Here is a 16,286-nt window from a genome sequence, read left to right on the forward strand (position 1 = left end):
TGACCTATGCATACTTCAATGTATTTAACCTATGTATTTGACCTATGCATACTTCAATGTATTTGACCCAGATCTGGACTGTGTCACAGGACACAGCAGGTTTCCCTCCTATGGCGTCTGTATCTTGCCCTATACCTTGGTGTGTTTCTCTTCCCGGGTAAAGGTCCAATGCAGATGTTTTTATCTCAATATCAAATCATTTCTGGGTAACAATAAAAGTACCTTGCTAGCTAGGTTTCCACCCAATTGGCCACAGATTTTCATACAAACTGACTCGTCGGAGATAGAAATCACTGCATAATGACGTAGTGCACCCAAAATGTACTTTTTAGTTGAAGTTGAACATCTAAAGTTCAATGTGATTCCATCGCATTTTCAACTCTAACCGATAATTGTCACAAAAACTGTTGTGTTAAATAGAAAATATGCCTACTCTGGTCTTGGCACCTGCGCTCTAGCCAACAGCTCGCAGATACAGTGCGGTTAGGCTGTGAGGGTAGGCTAGTCTTCATGATGAGATTATTATGGATAAGAGCGAAAATATTTGTATTTGTCAAACGGGCAGTCAAGCATCGATCATCATTTCACCCGAATAAGACCGTTGATATTTATTGGAAAGGAGCATCAAGCTCATCACCTTGCACTTTCACCACCCTGTGAAGTTCATCATAACTTCTATCATCTGTGGCCTAATAAACTGCATGGTTTCCTGAGGACTACACACTATATCATCGTGTGATCCAAGTTTACTTCTATACGATGGTTATTATATCAATATTTGCGCAAAAAGGCGTTCCAACCGTCATTTCTCACAATTGTACCAACACAAAAAGATCCCACCATATCGAACACACTAATTATCTTTCCTTATATATTCAGTTGTGTCGAAGCTTCCTGTTTCCATCACAACTGTCATGAATTTTTTATACAGTGTGACTGTTTTCAATTAAACTTGTCAAAAAGAGAGCAAAGAGACATTTTTCAAGAAATAATTTTCCTAGGATTGTCTGGGAGTGGTCTGAGTGGGACGAGAGGTTTGGAACTCTCCTTCTTATTGGTCTATTAACTAATTTACTGCCTGGTGGCCAAAACTCCATCCCGACAAAACAGGCTGAAATTTCACTTCAATAACATTATCGTCCTTTTCACAATTTCACAGTATTATTCCAACCTCATAGCGTGGAAATATATATAAAATACAGGCAAATCACATTTCTGACTGCACTGGGCCTTTAATGTGCTCTATGTCTCTCTAGTGGAGGAGGAGCAGCTGCTTTCAGAGCTGGAGGACATGTCCTGGCTGAAGCGCAGGAAAAAGCGGGCTGTAAGTCTGTGACCTCATCAGTCCCTTAAAAGGATTTTGTAACACACTCCACCTACTGTAAGTTCATTCACTCCTGCTGTATTATGTAGTCTGTTAAGTTATTGTGTCATGTAGCCTTGTGTTACAATGTAGCCTCCCAGTATAGGTCCATCATTTAAAGTGACCTCTTTTAATTATCTCTCACAACATAATTTGCAACTCAACTCAGCACCACACAACACGTCATCTTTTGTTGTCTTCCTCTATCCATCTTTCATGTCTGTGTGTTATGATAGTGAACTGATCCGTGGTTTTTTTTTTCAGATGCCTCGGAATGTCTTTGAGGAAATGAAGTATTTGGAGATTATGATTGTCAGTGACCACAATATGGTATGTGCCCTCAAAAAAACCCAACCAGTCAACACATAGACACAAGACAGGAAATATGAGTGAGCTGGTGTGAAATATTTCAGCAATGTGTCATTTTACTGTAAAGAATGACTCAACATAGTATTCAACTAACTATGCCCACAAGAGGGTGCAACACGATTGAATGTGGTGGACGCATGGTTCATATCCTATCTAACATAACCATCGTCCAGATTTGAAAACACCAGTCTTATTCTATTGTTGGACCGTCATAAAAACAACATGCATATTTTATGCATTTTTAAAATGGTGTCGGAGAAACTTGGTATATTTAAGTATTTATTCAAATTGCACTTATCAATCCTTTTTAACCAAAGCTATGTGCCATTGTTTTTGTGTGGGGTGCAGTATAAGCGACACAAGGCCAAGCAGCACACCAGGAACTTTGCCAAGTCGGTGGTGAACTTTGTGGATGCTGTGAGTAACCTCTTCAGTTGGCTCTGAGAACTGATTATTTACTTAGTACCACTTTTAAACTCTACAAATATTCAGTCCTCTATTTCCTTTTTCTGGTATATGTATCAGGGTGCCCACCAGAACATCCAGAATAAGGCTAAACTCTGATACTTTACTGGCTGTTGATATGTTTGTGTACCTTGAGGTATATTTTCAGTGCAATCATAGTTGAATCAATTATTGTGTTTTGCAAAGTATAGGAATACCTAAACGTTTATGTGGCACCTTAATTGGGGAGGACGGGCTTGTGGTAATGACTGGAGCGGAATCAGTGGAATGGTTTAAAATACATCAAAGACATGGTTTGATGCCATTCCATTTGCTCCGTTCCAGCCATTATTATGAGCCGTCCTCCCCTCAGCAGCCCCCAGTGGTGTATATCACGTTATGTGTATGTCTATTGAGAAAAGCTGTTCAACATGTATATTAGAGAGCCCCCAGAGGTAGAACCCAGTAATGATCACTTCCTCATGTATCACACTGTACATCTCCTGTACCCTAAGTCGGCCCCATACTATTCAGATTTTGTACTGTATCACTATGGTGTTTGTTGTTGCTCTGTGTAGCCGTGATTTGCAATAACAGTCCCTTGTCTCTCCCTGCTCCCAGTGTGCTTTGTCCCCTGTCCCATGTCTGTCCTCAGACAGTACAGATGATCATTCACACCCAGTGTTCTTCTCCTGTCCCTGTGTTGTCATTTCTCTCTCTCTCTCTTTTTCTCTTTCTCTGTGTCCTCCCACTACCCATCATGCGCCGATGACAGATCTTTAAGGAGCACCTGCACACACGGGTAGTTCTGGTTGCCGTGGAGATATGGACGGACAAGGACCACATTCCCATCAGTGTGAAGCCACTGGACATGCTGAAAGATTTCTCTAAGTACCGGGCGCAGAGCATCAAGCAGCATGCTGACTCTGTGCACCTCTTCACGTAAGTGCCCTCTCCTCTCTGTCCCTCGGGCCCAACCCATGCTGCTACTCGCCATATACTGAGACTGCCATTAGTATATCTTACACACTGAGTCCTTATGGCTTCCCAGAATATTAGAGCATGTCAGAGGACTAGGCCCTAATACTTTGGCTTTAGCAATAAAGCAAAACATGTCCATCTAATTCCATTTGTCTTCCAAGGGCAGCTGAATACCTCTCACTTGTCCGTCTACCCGTCTGTTCGATAGTTACTCTGTCTCTTTGATGCACAGCAATGTGACCTTCCACTACCGCCGGAGCAGCGCAGCGTACTTCGGGGGCATGTGCTCTGTGAGCCGTGGAGTAGGGGTAAACGAGGTAAGATGTGCTGACTAATGTACATGATCGTATTGTTTGATTACAGCAGAGCAGACGAGTAACTGCTGGTTTGTTGTACCTGCAGTATGGCACCACGTGGACCATGGCTTCGTCACTCTCCCAGAGCTTGGCACAGAACCTCGGCATCCAGTGGGATCCAGCCGCCAAGAGAAGTACAGAGACTGGCTCCCATTCATCACTGCACATTAATTTCTGCCTTATAGACAGACACTATTTAAGGAACAGTTTAAAACATTTTAGGCACATATACTACCGTTCAAAAGTTTGGGGTCACTTAGAAATGTCCTTGTTTTTGAAAGAAAAGCACATTTGTTGTCCATTAAAATAACATCAAATTGATCAGAAATACAGTGTAGACATTGTTAATGTTGTAAATGACTATTATAGCTGGAAACGGCTGATGAAAAAAAAATGCAATATCTACATGGGCGTACAGGGGCCCATTATCAGCAACCATCACTCCTGTGTTCCAATGGCATGTTGTGTTAACTAATCCAAGTTTATCATTCTAAAAGGCTAATTGATCATTAGAAAACCCTTTTGCAATTATGTTAGCACAGCTGAAAACTGTTGTCCTGATTAAAGAAGCAATACAACTGGCCTTCTTTAGACTAGTTGAGTATCTGGAGCATCAGCATTTGTGGGTTTGATTACAGGCTCAAAATGGTCAGAAACGAAGTACTTTCTTCTGAAACTCATCAGTCTATTCTTGTTCTGAGAAATGAAGAGAAATGAAGATAAATGCGAGAAATAGCCAAGAAACTGAAGATCTTGTACAACGCTGTATACTACTCGCTTCACAGAACAGCGCAAACGGGCTCTAACCAGAATAGAAAGAGGAATGGGAGGCCGCGGTGAACAACTGAGCAAGAGGACAAGTACATTAGAATGTCTAGTTTGGGAAACAGACGCCTGACAAGTCCTCAACTGGCAGCTTCATTAAATAGTACCTGCAAAACACCAGTCTCAACATCAACAGTGAAGGGGCGACTCCGGGATGCTGGGCTTCCAGGCAGAGTTGCAAAGAAAAATACATATCTCAGACTGGCCAATAAAAAGAAATGATTAAGATGGGCAAAAAAACACAGACACTGGACAGAGGAACTCTGCCTAGAAGGACAGCATCCCGGAGTCGCCTCTTCACTGTTGAGGTTGAGACTGATCAATTAGCCTTTTAAAATGATAAACTTGGATTAGCTAACACAACGTGCCATTGGAACACAGGAGTGATGGTTGCTGATAATGGGCATCTGTACGCATTTGTAGATATTTCATAAAAAATCTGTCTTTTCCAGCTACATTAGTCAGTTACAACATGAACATTGTCTACACTGTATTTCTGATCAATTTGATGTGATTTTAATGGGCAAAAAATGTGCTTTCTTTCAAAAACAACGACATTTCTAAGTGACCCCAAACTTTTGGACAATAGTGTATGTTTGTACCAATATCTTTGTAAGATAGCCATGTTGTGTGTTGTTCTTTCACAGAGGAATGTGGCTGTGCCGACTCCTGGGTGGGCTGCATCATGGAGGATACTGGGTAACGTTCTACTGCTCAGCTGTTATTCTCACTTTCTCTCTCTGTCTCCATGTCTGTCTCTATGTCTTTCTCTCTCAAAACACACACACACACACACACACACACACACACACACACACACACACACACACACACACACACACACACACACACACACACACACACACACACACACGTACACACACACACAGAGACAGAGTATAACACCATGAAGCAGATGTTATAATTAAAGGTTCGATTAGGTGAGAGAATAGATTCTTTCCGTGGATTTGTGTGACAGAAATGTGCAATAACGAGCTGCTAACCCCCCAATCCCCCAGCCCCTCTCTATGATATAATAATATATGCCATTTAGCTGACGCTTTTATCCAAAGCGACTTACAGTCATGTGTGCATACATTCTACGTATGGGTGGTCCCGGGAATCGAACCCACTACCCTGGCGTTACAAGCGCCATGCTCTACCAACTGAGCCACAGAAGGACCACGATGATAGCAGGGTATGGCTCTCCCTTCGCCGTAATGACAGGGTGTGCAGAGCTGCAGCTCAGCTGAGTCTCTCCTGGGTCATGACCAGCATTAGCATGTGAAAGGTGCCCTGGCGTCATGCTTGTGTTGTTGACAGTGGCTCTTTAGGCACACTGGCTCAGAGTGCGTCGCCTGACGTGACTGACTGCTCATACAGCCTCTTGCTCTAAGCTGACTTATGGAATTGTTTTGAAGTCATGTCATGGGTCATGTACAGGAACATATCGTTGATACTGAATGTAATCAGATCTTCAACCAAAACCTAATATTAGATCAAGGGAAACTGAGTGAACAAATAACATAACAATTACTGTACATACTTACTTAATTTATTTCATAAACAAAGTTATGCAACACCCAATGAACATGTGTGGAAAAGTAATTGCCGTTTTACACTCAGTAACTGGTTGGGCCACCTTTAACTGCAGTGACTACAACCAAATGCTTCCTGTAGTTGTTGATCAGTCTCTGACATCGCTGGGGATGAATTTTGGCCCACTGTTGCATGCAGAACTGCTTTAACTCGGCGACATTTGCGGGTTTTCAAGCATGAACTGATCGTTTCAAGTCCTGCCACAACATCTCAGTTGGGAACCGCTGCATCGATAGACTCTAAGGGGTTTAAAAGCTGGTTGTTAAAGGTGGATGTATCCCTTAACCCACAGGGTCCAGCATCCCCGGATGTTCTCCAAATGCAGCATCTCAGACTATAAGGAATTCCTGCTGAAAGGTGGTGGATCCTGTCTTTTTAACAGGCCAAACAAGGTGAGTCAGACGAGAATAGTTCATGTTGTGGTTGTCATACAGCAGAATATCAAAGACAGATACGGTATATAACCAGTAATAAAAATACCATAATAACCCTCTGATTGTTTTTTCTTTGGCAGCTGTTTGAATCCACAGAGTGTGGGAATGGATACATTGAGGTGGGAGAGGAGTGTGACTGCGGCGCTAGATCTGTGAGTTACGATGCAATATTATTCTATTTACATCACATTTATATTACTCGAATACAGTGTCAGACTGGTGGTGTCGTCTGTGATGTAGGAGTGCTACAAGGAGTGCTGCAAGAAGTGTTCCCTAGCTAATGGTGCACATTGTGCTGATGGACCTTGCTGCAACAACACTTGTCTGGTAAGGGTTTTTAAATCACTGTGTAAGTCTGCTCACTAAGAACCAGAGTGGCTTTTTTCTTAGTGTACAACAGCTGAAGAACATAGGCACATCCAGGTCATTTCTTGCAGGTGCTGGAGTAATAGGTGAACTCGTGAAAGATAAAAATAAAATGCGGCACACTGCTGTTCATGCTCCCAGGAGATTTTATTGATACAACGTTTCAGGTCTTCATTAGGCATCAACATCCCAGGTGGGGTGAAAGGACCTATATATATATCGGCAGTGCTCAGTGACATCACTTCCTGAAACAAGAGGTACAAATATATAATATAGGTTCACAATATCAACAGTCAATATATATATTAAAAAAAAGAAACGTCCTCTCACTGTCAACTGCGTTTATTTTCAGCAAACTTAACATGCCTAAATATTTGTATGAACATAACAATATTCAACAACTGAGACATAAACTGAACAATTTCCATAGACATGTGACTAACATAAATAAAATAACAGTAGTAGCTGGTGTGGCCACCAGCTGCATTAAGTACTGCAATGCATCTCCTCCTCATGGACTGCACCAGATTTGCCAGTTCTTGCTGTGAGATGTTACCCCACTTTTCCACCAAGGCACCTGCAAGTTCTTGGACATTTCTGGGGTGAATGGCCCTAGTCCTCACCCTTCGATCCAACAGGGACCAGACGTGCTCAATGGAATTGATATCCGGGCTCTTTGCTGGCCATGGCAGAACACTGACATTCCTGTCTTGCAGGAAATCACGCACAGAACAATCTGTATGGCTGGTGGCATTATCATGCTGGAGGGTCATTTCAGGATGAGCCTGCAGGAAGGGTACCACATGAGGGAGGAGGATGTCTTCCCTGTAAAGCACAGCGTTGAGACTGCCTGCAATGACAGAAAGCTCAGTCCGATGCTGCTGTGACACATAACCATACTCTTTTTTTAGTATGCTGCTATAGGCAAACTATCAGTATCTGTAGAATACAGTGGGGCAAACAAAGTATTTAGTCAGCCAACAATTGTGCAAGTTCTCCCACTTAAAAAGATGAGAGAGGCCTGTCATTTTCATCATAGGTACACTTCAACTATGACAGACAAAATTAGGAAAAATAATCCAGAAAATCACATTGTATGATTTTTTATGAATTTATTTGCCAATTATGGTGGAAAATACGTATTTGGTCAATAACAAAAGTTTATCTCAATACTTTGTTATATACCCTTTGTTGGCAATGACAGAGGTCAAACGTTTTCTGTAAGTCTTCACAAGGTTTTCACACATTGTTGCTGGTATTTTGGCTCATTCCTCCATGCAGATCTCCTCTAGAGCAGTGATGTTTTGGGGCTGTTGCTAGGCAACACAGACTTTCAACTCCCTCCAAAGATTTTCTATGGGGTTGAGATCTGGAGACTGGCTAGGACACTCCAGGACCTTGAAATTATTATTTTTACGAAGCCACTCCTTCGTTGCCCGGGCGGTGTGTTTGGGATCATTGTCATGCTGAAAGACCCAGCCACGTTTCATCTTCAATGACCTTGCTGATGGAAGGAGGTTTTCACTCAAAATCTCACGATACATAGCCCCATTCATTCTTTCCTTTACATGGATCAGTCGTCCTGGTCCCTTTGCAGAAAAACAGTCCCAAAGCATGATGTTTCCACCCCCATGCTTCACAATAGGTATGGTGTTCTTTGGATGCAACTCATAATTCTTTGTCCTCCAAACATGACGAGTTGAGTTTTTACCAAAAAGTTATATTTTGGTTTCATCTGACCATATGACATTCTCCCAATCTTATTCTGGATCATCCAAATGCTCTCTAGCAAACTTCATGGGGTGAGATCACCCCATGGGGTGAGATCTTGCGTGGAGCCCCAGATCGAGGGAGATTATCAGTGGTCTTGTATATCTTCCGTTTCCTAATAATTGCTCCCACAGTTGATTTCTTCAAACCAAGCTGCTTACCTATTGCAGATTCAGTCTTCCCAGCCTGGTGCAGGTCTACAATTTTGTTTCTGGTGTCCTTTGACAGCTCTTTGGTCTTGGCCATAGTAGAGTTTGGAGTGTGACTGTTTGAGGTTGTGTACAGGTGTCTTTTATACTGATAACAAGTTCAAACAGGTGCCATTAATACAGGTAACGAGTGGAGGACAGAGGAGCATCTTAAAGAAGAAGTTACAGGTATGTGAGAGCCAGAAATCTTGCTTGTTTGTAGGTGACCAAATACTTATTTTCCACCATAATTTGCAAATAAATTCATTAAAAATCCTACAATGTGATTTTCTGAATTTTTCCCCCTCATTTTGTCTGTCATAGTTGAAGTGTACCTATGATGAAAATTACAGGCCTCTCTCATCTTTTTAAGTGGGAGAACTTGCACAATTGGTGGCTGCCTAAATACTTTTTTTGCCCCACTGTATGTGTGTGATGTTAGATAAGGTCTCTAATGCTAACAAATATATTTATTTTCTTGGTAACCTGAACATTGTCTGGTTATCATCTAGTTCTCCTCTCAAGAGGAACCTTCTTACTGTGACTAATGCCTGTGATATTACCCAGGTTATCACTCAACCAACTGCAGTGTATACCAATAGTGTTGGATCTGTGACATCTACTTGTATTGATCCTATCTTCACTAATTCTGCAGAGCGTTGCTCCAAAGCAATATCAGTTCCCATTGGCTGTAGTGACCATAACATTGTGGCAATGACAGGGAAAGCCAAAGTACCAAAGGCAGGTCCTAAAGTTATGTATAAGATATCATACAAGATGTTTTCTCGAGACTGTTTTGTTGAAGATGTAAAAAAATGTATGTTGTTCTGAAGTGTATAAGGATGAGGATCCAGATGCAGCACTTGGAGTATTTGTACACTTATTCTTGCCAATTGATGACAAACACCTGTTAAGAAACTGACTGTGAGAACTGTTTGAGCCCCCTGGATCGATGATGAATTGACAAATTGTATGGTTCAAATAAATTATGCAAAAAAGGCGGCAGACAAGTCACACTGTTCAGCTGATTGGTTCACATACTGCCAATTGAGAAATTGTGTGACTGAAGTACATGAAAACAATGGAAAAAGACTTTGGAGCACCTTTAATCGATTTTTTTTTTGCCCAAAATATAATTTATCTCCATCGTTCATTGAGGTTGATGGGTCATTTATAACAAAACCTTTTTCATATAGCCAATCATAAAAATGACTATTTCACTGGCAAAGTGGACAAACTGAGAAGTGGAATGATAACATTGAACAGTAAACCATCATATTTTTTGTATTGAAAATAATGAATAATAAGTCAAAGAAGGATTGCTGTTTTGAGTTTGGTCAAGTTAGTGTGGAAGAGGGGGAAAACATATTGTTATCCATCAATAATGATAAGCTACCAGGTAGATGGGAAACTATTGAGAATGGTAGCAGATTGTATTGCCAGGCCTATTTGCCATGTCTTTAACCAAAGCCTAAAGGAGTGTGTGTGTCCACAGGTGTGGAAGGAAGCTACAGTAATTCCACTACCTAAAAATAGTAAAGCACTCTTTGCTGGCTCTAACAGCCGACTAATCCGTTTGGTGCCTCTTCTTAGTAAACTGATGGAGAAAATTGTGTTTGTAACAAATGCAATGCTATTTTTCAAAGAACAAGTTAACTACTGATTTTCGGCATGTGAAAAAAAAAAACATTTATTTATCTAGGCAAGTCAGTTAAGAACAAATTCTTATTTTCAATGACTGTTCACAGGTAGAATGACAGATTTGTACCTTGTCAGCTCAGGGGTTTGAACTTGCAACCTTTCGGTTACTAGTCCAACACTCTAACCACTAGGCTTCCCTCCTACCCCGTATAGTGAAGGGCACTCAACTTGTACTGCACTGACTCAGATGACTGATGATTGGCTAAAATAAACTGATAATAAGATCATAGTTAGAGCTGTATTGTTAGATTTCATCACCAGCCATCACATGGTTGGAGAGTTACTTATCTAATAGGACCCATAGTGTTCTTCAATCGAAGCTTCTCTAACATCAGATATGTACAGTGCGGTATCCCTCAGGGCAGTTGCCTTGGGCCGTTACTCTTCTCTATTTTTACGAATGATTTGCAACTTGTCCGACAAGAAGGTAAAATTACTATGTATGCTGATGATTGCACACTCTACACATAAGCACCTACAGCCAGTGAGCTCACTGAGACTCTTAGCAAGGAGTTACAGTCAGTGTCGGGTATTTAACAATAAACTGGTCTTAAATACATCTATAACCAAAAGCATTGTATTTGGTTCAACGGATTCTCTTAGACCTAAACCTCAACTGGAGTTGTGCATAAAGGGTGTGACCATTGAACTTGTTGAAGAAGCTGAACACCTTCGAGTAACATTGGATGGTCAGTCATCATGGTCAAGTCATATTGACAAAGTTGTTGTGAAGATGGGGAGAGATAATGTATGTCTGTTATAAAAAAAAGATGATCTGCGTTTTTAAGACAAAAATCAACTGTACTAGTTGTTCAGGCTCTGATCTTGCCCCATCGTGATTACTGTCTGGTAATATGGTCAGGTGCAGCAAAGAAAGACATAGCAAGCTGCAGCTGGCTCAAAATAAAGCAACTTGCCTGCACACACAGATGTTACTCGTAGGAGTTCAGCTTCTTCAACTTGTTCAATGGTCACAACAACAGGCCTGATAGTCTTTCATGGTTGTGGCTTCTCTTTTAGTCTTTTTAAGAAACATTTGTGTGTTGAAAATGCCTAACCACTTGTATAATCTATTTGCATACACTTCAAACAGACACAAATACCAGACATGCCACTATGAGTTTCTTCACTGTACCCAAACCAAAAACAGATTTAATGTGTCACTCAGTTATGTATAGAGCCATGTCATCGTGGAATGTTCTGCCACCAGAGATTACTCAAACAAAAAGCAAGTTTAGCTATAAAAAACATATTGTATCACAGCTCCTCTTTCTAAAGATCTTTATTTAACTAGGCAAGTCAGTTAAGAACAACTTCTTATTTTCAATGACCACCTAGAAACAGTGGGTTAATTGCCTTGTTCAGGGGCAGAACAACAGATTTTTACCTCGTCAGCTCAGGGATTTGATCTTGCAACCTTCCTGTTACTAGTCCAACACTCTAACCACTATGTTAGGTTACCTGCCACCCCATCTAATTGAACTGTAATGTATATAAGAATATGAATAGGTACAGTGCCTTCAGAAAGTATTCACACCCCTTGACTTTTTCTATGTTGTGTTGTGTTACAGTCTGAATTGAAAATGGATTAAGTGTCGATGTTTTGTCACTGGTCTCCACACCATACCCCATTATGTCAAATGTTTTTGAATCGTTTTTACAAATTATGAAAAGCTGAAATGTCTTGAGTCAATAAGTATTCAACCCCTTTTTTAGGGAAAGCCTAAATACATTCAGAAGTAAACATTTTCTAAACAAATCACATAATAAGTTGCATGGACTCTGGGTGCAATAATAGAGTTTAACATGATTTTTGAATGACTACCTCATCTCTGTACCCCACACATACAATTATCTGTAAGGTCCCTCAGTCAAGCAGTGAATTTCAAACACAGATTCAACCACAAAGACCAAGGGAGGTTGTCCAATGCCTCGCAAAGAAGGGAACCTATTGGTAGATGGGTACAAATACAAAAATCAGAAAATTGAAAATCCCCTTCACTTTGGATGGTGTATAAGTCACTACAAAGATACAGGCGTCCTTCCTAAGTGGCAGGCGTCCTTCCTAACTCAGTTGCTGATGAGGAACGAAACCTCTCAGAGATTTCACCATGATGCCAATGTTGACATTAAAACAGTGACAGAGTTTAATGGCTGTGATAGGAGAAAACTGAGGATGGTAGTTACTCCAACATGGTAGTTACTCCACAATACTAACCTCATTGACAGAGTGAAAAGAAGGAAACTTGTACAGAATAAAAAATATTCCAAAATATGAATTCTGTTTTGCAACAAGGCACTAAACTAATCCAGCAAAAAATGTGGCAAAGTTATTCACCTTTTGTCCTGTATAAAAAGTGTAGCTCAGTTGGTAGAGCATGGCGCTTTCAACGCCAGGGTTGTGGGTTTGATTCCCATGGGGGATCAGTCTGAAAATGTATGTGCTCATTACTGTAAATTGCTCTGGATAAGAGTGTCTGCTAAATGTAGAACATGGAAGGTGCTATGTTTGGGCTGAGTACCACTCTCCATATGTTCAAGCATAGTGGTTGCTACATCATGTTATGGGTATGCTTGTAGTCATAAAGGACAGAAGAGTTTTTCAGGATAAAAAAGAAAAGCAATGGTGCTAAACACAGGTGAAAACCTAGTTCAGTCTGCTTTCCACCAGACACTAACCTAAAATGCATTGCCAAATCTACACTGGAGTTGCTTACCATGAAGACAGTGAATGTTCCTGAGTGGCGAAGTTACAGTTTTGACATAAATCTGCTTCAAAATCTATGGATCTGAAAATGGTTGTCTAGCAGTGATCAACAACTAATTTGACAGAGCTCGAAGAATTATGAAATTAATAATGGGCAAATACTGTCCAATCCACGTGTGCAAGGCTCTTAGAGACTTACCCAGAAATACTCACAGCTGTAATCGCTGCCAAAGATGATTCTAACATGTATTGACTCAGGGGTGTGAATACTTATGTAAATGAGATATTTCTGTATTTAATTTGCATAATATTTCCAACATTTTCTATAAACCTGTTTTCACTTTGTCATTATGGGGTATTGTGTGTAGATGAGCAAAAAAATATTGAAATACATTTGAAATACAGAATTCAGGCTGTAACACAACAAAATGTGGAATAAGTCAAGGGGTATGAATATTTTTGTTGTATACCCCCCCTTTTCCCCTCAGAACAGCCTCAATTCGTCATGGCATGGACACTACAAGGTGTGGAAAGCGTTCCACAGGAATGCTGGCCCATGTTGACTCCAATGCTTCCGACAGATGTGTCAAGTTGGCCTGATGTTCATTGGGTGGTGGACCGTTGCAGTTCTTGACACAAACTACCATACCCCGTTCAAAGGCACTTAAATCTTTTCTCTTGCCCATTCACCCTCTGAATGGCACACATACACAATCCATGTCTCAATTGTCTCAAGGCTTAGAAATCCTTGTTTAACCTGTCTCCTCCCCTTCATCTACACTGATTGAGGTGGATTTGAAGTAGATTGAATCAATAAGCAATCATAGATTTCAGCTGGATGCACCTGGTCAGTCTATGTCATGAAAAGAGCAGGTGTTCATAATGTTTTGTACACTCAGTGTATAAGTGTATATACACTATTCAATTGGGGTAAAAAGCTGTTTGGTTTTTATTGTCAGGAATTTTGCCATAGAGGCAGCTCTGCAGAGTGGTCACTTGTTGGCACAGCCACAAAGTCATTAAATCTGATTTTAAACATGCAGATAATCAGGCCTTGACCTGTACGGGGGTGGGTGAAATAGCCACGTTTGTATGTGAAACTGAATTTGGCACATTGGCCACATTTTTAATTCCGGGTGGGTACCCTCTGGGCACACGATGGTTGAATCAACGTTGTTTCCACGACGTTGAACCAATGTGGAACAGATGTTGAATTGACATATGTGCCCAGTGGGTAGTCAGATTTGGCCACAGTCTTGCAGGTTTGGGGGTCTTTTGAAGACCATACATGGGGGATGTTTAAAGATGGGTTTCAGTTGTGGGTCAATGTCAACAATGTACCAGTGCTTCCTGATAATGTCATTGAATGCCTTCCCCAAGGCGTGAAGCATGAGGGGACATGTTCTGCTTTTTCATTTACTTTTGGTTGAAGGCTTTCTAATTATGTTAGACTTTCAAAATGATCATCGGCATGTTTGACCCAATTATCTTTGTACCCCCTTTCCTTAAACCTGTGTGTGAGGTCCGTGGTCTGTTATTGGTAAGAAGCATCAGAGCTACACATGAGACATTTAATGAGTGGAGGCGGATGGAAACAGTCACCTCTAAGGACAGTGTTCCTTTCCGTAGGTTTCCTGTAAAGATCGGTAGAGAGGGACATTTTGTCCTTAATAACCATCACATCAAGAAAACTGATTTTGATTAATGGTTAAAAAGAGGTGCTCATTCATAGAGTTTAGATAAGCATGGAGTTCCTAGAGTTCTTCCTGAGTCCCTGTATAGATCAGGAAAATATCTAAATATCTAAATGTTAGTTGGAGTAAATGTCAGTTGGCTTTTCATAGCCGATAATTAAGAGTATCTCTACCACTCCTGCTGTCTTTAGAGAGTTGAAAACAGCAGGTCTGGGACAGGTAGCACGTCTGGTGAACAGGTCATGATTCCATAGCCGCAGGCAGAACAGTTGAAACTGGAGCAGCAGCACGGCCAGGTGGACTGGGGACAGCAAGGAGTCATCATTCCAGGTATTCCTGAGGCATGGTCCTAGGGCTCAGGTCCTCAGAGAGAGAGAAAGAGAGAATTAGAGAGAGCATACTTAAATTCACACAGGACACCGGATAAGACAGGAGAAGTACTCCAGATATAACAAACTGTCCCTAGCCCCCCGACACATAAACTACTGCAGCATAAATACTAGAGGCTGAGACAGGAGGGGTCAGGAGACACTGTGGCCCCATCCGATGATACATATAGGACCTTCCACCCCCACCTGGGATATGGATGCCTAATGAAGACCTAAGGGTTGAAATGTTTTATCAATAAAATTATCTTGAGAGCATGAACAGCAGTGGGCAGCGTTTTCCTTTAGTTTTTTTTCTTAGTGTTGCGTGAGATACCAAAGTGGTACAGGAAATTCCACTCTTTTGTTTTTTCTCCCTCTATATCAGTTCTACCCGCGAGGTTATAGTTGTCGCTATGCGGTGAATGACTGTGACATCTCAGAGACATGCTCAGGAGACTCTGGCCAGGTGAGTTGGGCTCTAACCATTATACATCTCTAAGAAAGGATGAAACCTTCAGCTCTGTTTAAAGGAAATATCTGTATATCGTTCTTTGTAGTGCCCTCCTAACCTTCACAAACAAGATGGCTACCACTGTCAAGTCGACCAGGTGAGCAGCATGATCACTGAGGCAAAACGACATGCTCATATCTATTCAGATTGTACGATTTAGAGAATGGTCGTCACCATAAGCTTGCTTGAACAGATAGGGAATGAATGATTGTGCCCTTTTGTCTCTTTAGGGACGCTGCTATGGTGGAGAGTGCAAGACCAGGGGGAACCAGTGCAAATACCTCTGGGGTTCAAGTGAGTTCAAAATCCCCTTTGCTTAAGCTGCTTTGCTCACTGCAAGATATGCAAAAATATGTGGTCGAAAAGGCATTGAGACAGAATCTGAAACGGCTGTCTGCGCTCCAGTTATGTTGGCTTGTTGTGAGATGTGCTCATCCTCCCTTTCTCCTCCCTTATGTTGCGTCTTCCTGCAGAGGCGGGAGGCTCCGAGAAGTTCTGCTATGAGAAGCTCAATACAGAGGGAACAGAGAAGGGAAACTGTGGGAAGGATGGAGAGAAATGGCTCCAGTGCAGCAAGCAGTGAGTTGAACATGATACCAAATATACACTG

General features: G+C 41.4%; 1 protein-coding gene across 7 annotated transcripts in view; it reads left to right on the plus strand.

Annotated features, from left to right (window-relative positions):
* Positions 1-16,286, plus strand: part of LOC118367036 (disintegrin and metalloproteinase domain-containing protein 23-like) — a 38,589-nt gene that overhangs the window by 14,280 nt on the left and 8,023 nt on the right. For all 7 annotated transcript variants that reach the window (XR_004822064.2, XM_035750000.2, XM_035749999.2 and 4 more), the window contains exons 8-21: positions 1,257-1,324; positions 1,628-1,693; positions 2,081-2,149; positions 2,952-3,118; positions 3,390-3,474; positions 3,560-3,647; positions 4,986-5,037; positions 6,230-6,329; positions 6,452-6,523; positions 6,612-6,698; positions 15,551-15,631; positions 15,723-15,773; positions 15,907-15,970; positions 16,150-16,255. Coding sequence is in view for 6 of the 7 variants with exons in the window: in XM_035750000.2 (XP_035605893.2) it covers positions 1,257-1,324; positions 1,628-1,693; positions 2,081-2,149; positions 2,952-3,118; positions 3,390-3,474; positions 3,560-3,647; positions 4,986-5,037; positions 6,230-6,329; positions 6,452-6,523; positions 6,612-6,698; positions 15,551-15,631; positions 15,723-15,773; positions 15,907-15,970; positions 16,150-16,255 (1,156 nt within the window). In the remaining variant the exon portion in view is untranslated. The remainder of the gene's footprint in view (positions 1-1,256; positions 1,325-1,627; positions 1,694-2,080; positions 2,150-2,951; positions 3,119-3,389; positions 3,475-3,559; positions 3,648-4,985; positions 5,038-6,229; positions 6,330-6,451; positions 6,524-6,611; positions 6,699-15,550; positions 15,632-15,722; positions 15,774-15,906; positions 15,971-16,149; positions 16,256-16,286) is intronic.

Source organism: Oncorhynchus keta, chromosome 34 (genome assembly GCF_023373465.1).
Source record: "Oncorhynchus keta strain PuntledgeMale-10-30-2019 chromosome 34, Oket_V2, whole genome shotgun sequence".
NCBI classification, from domain to species: domain Eukaryota; kingdom Metazoa; phylum Chordata; class Actinopteri; order Salmoniformes; family Salmonidae; genus Oncorhynchus; species Oncorhynchus keta.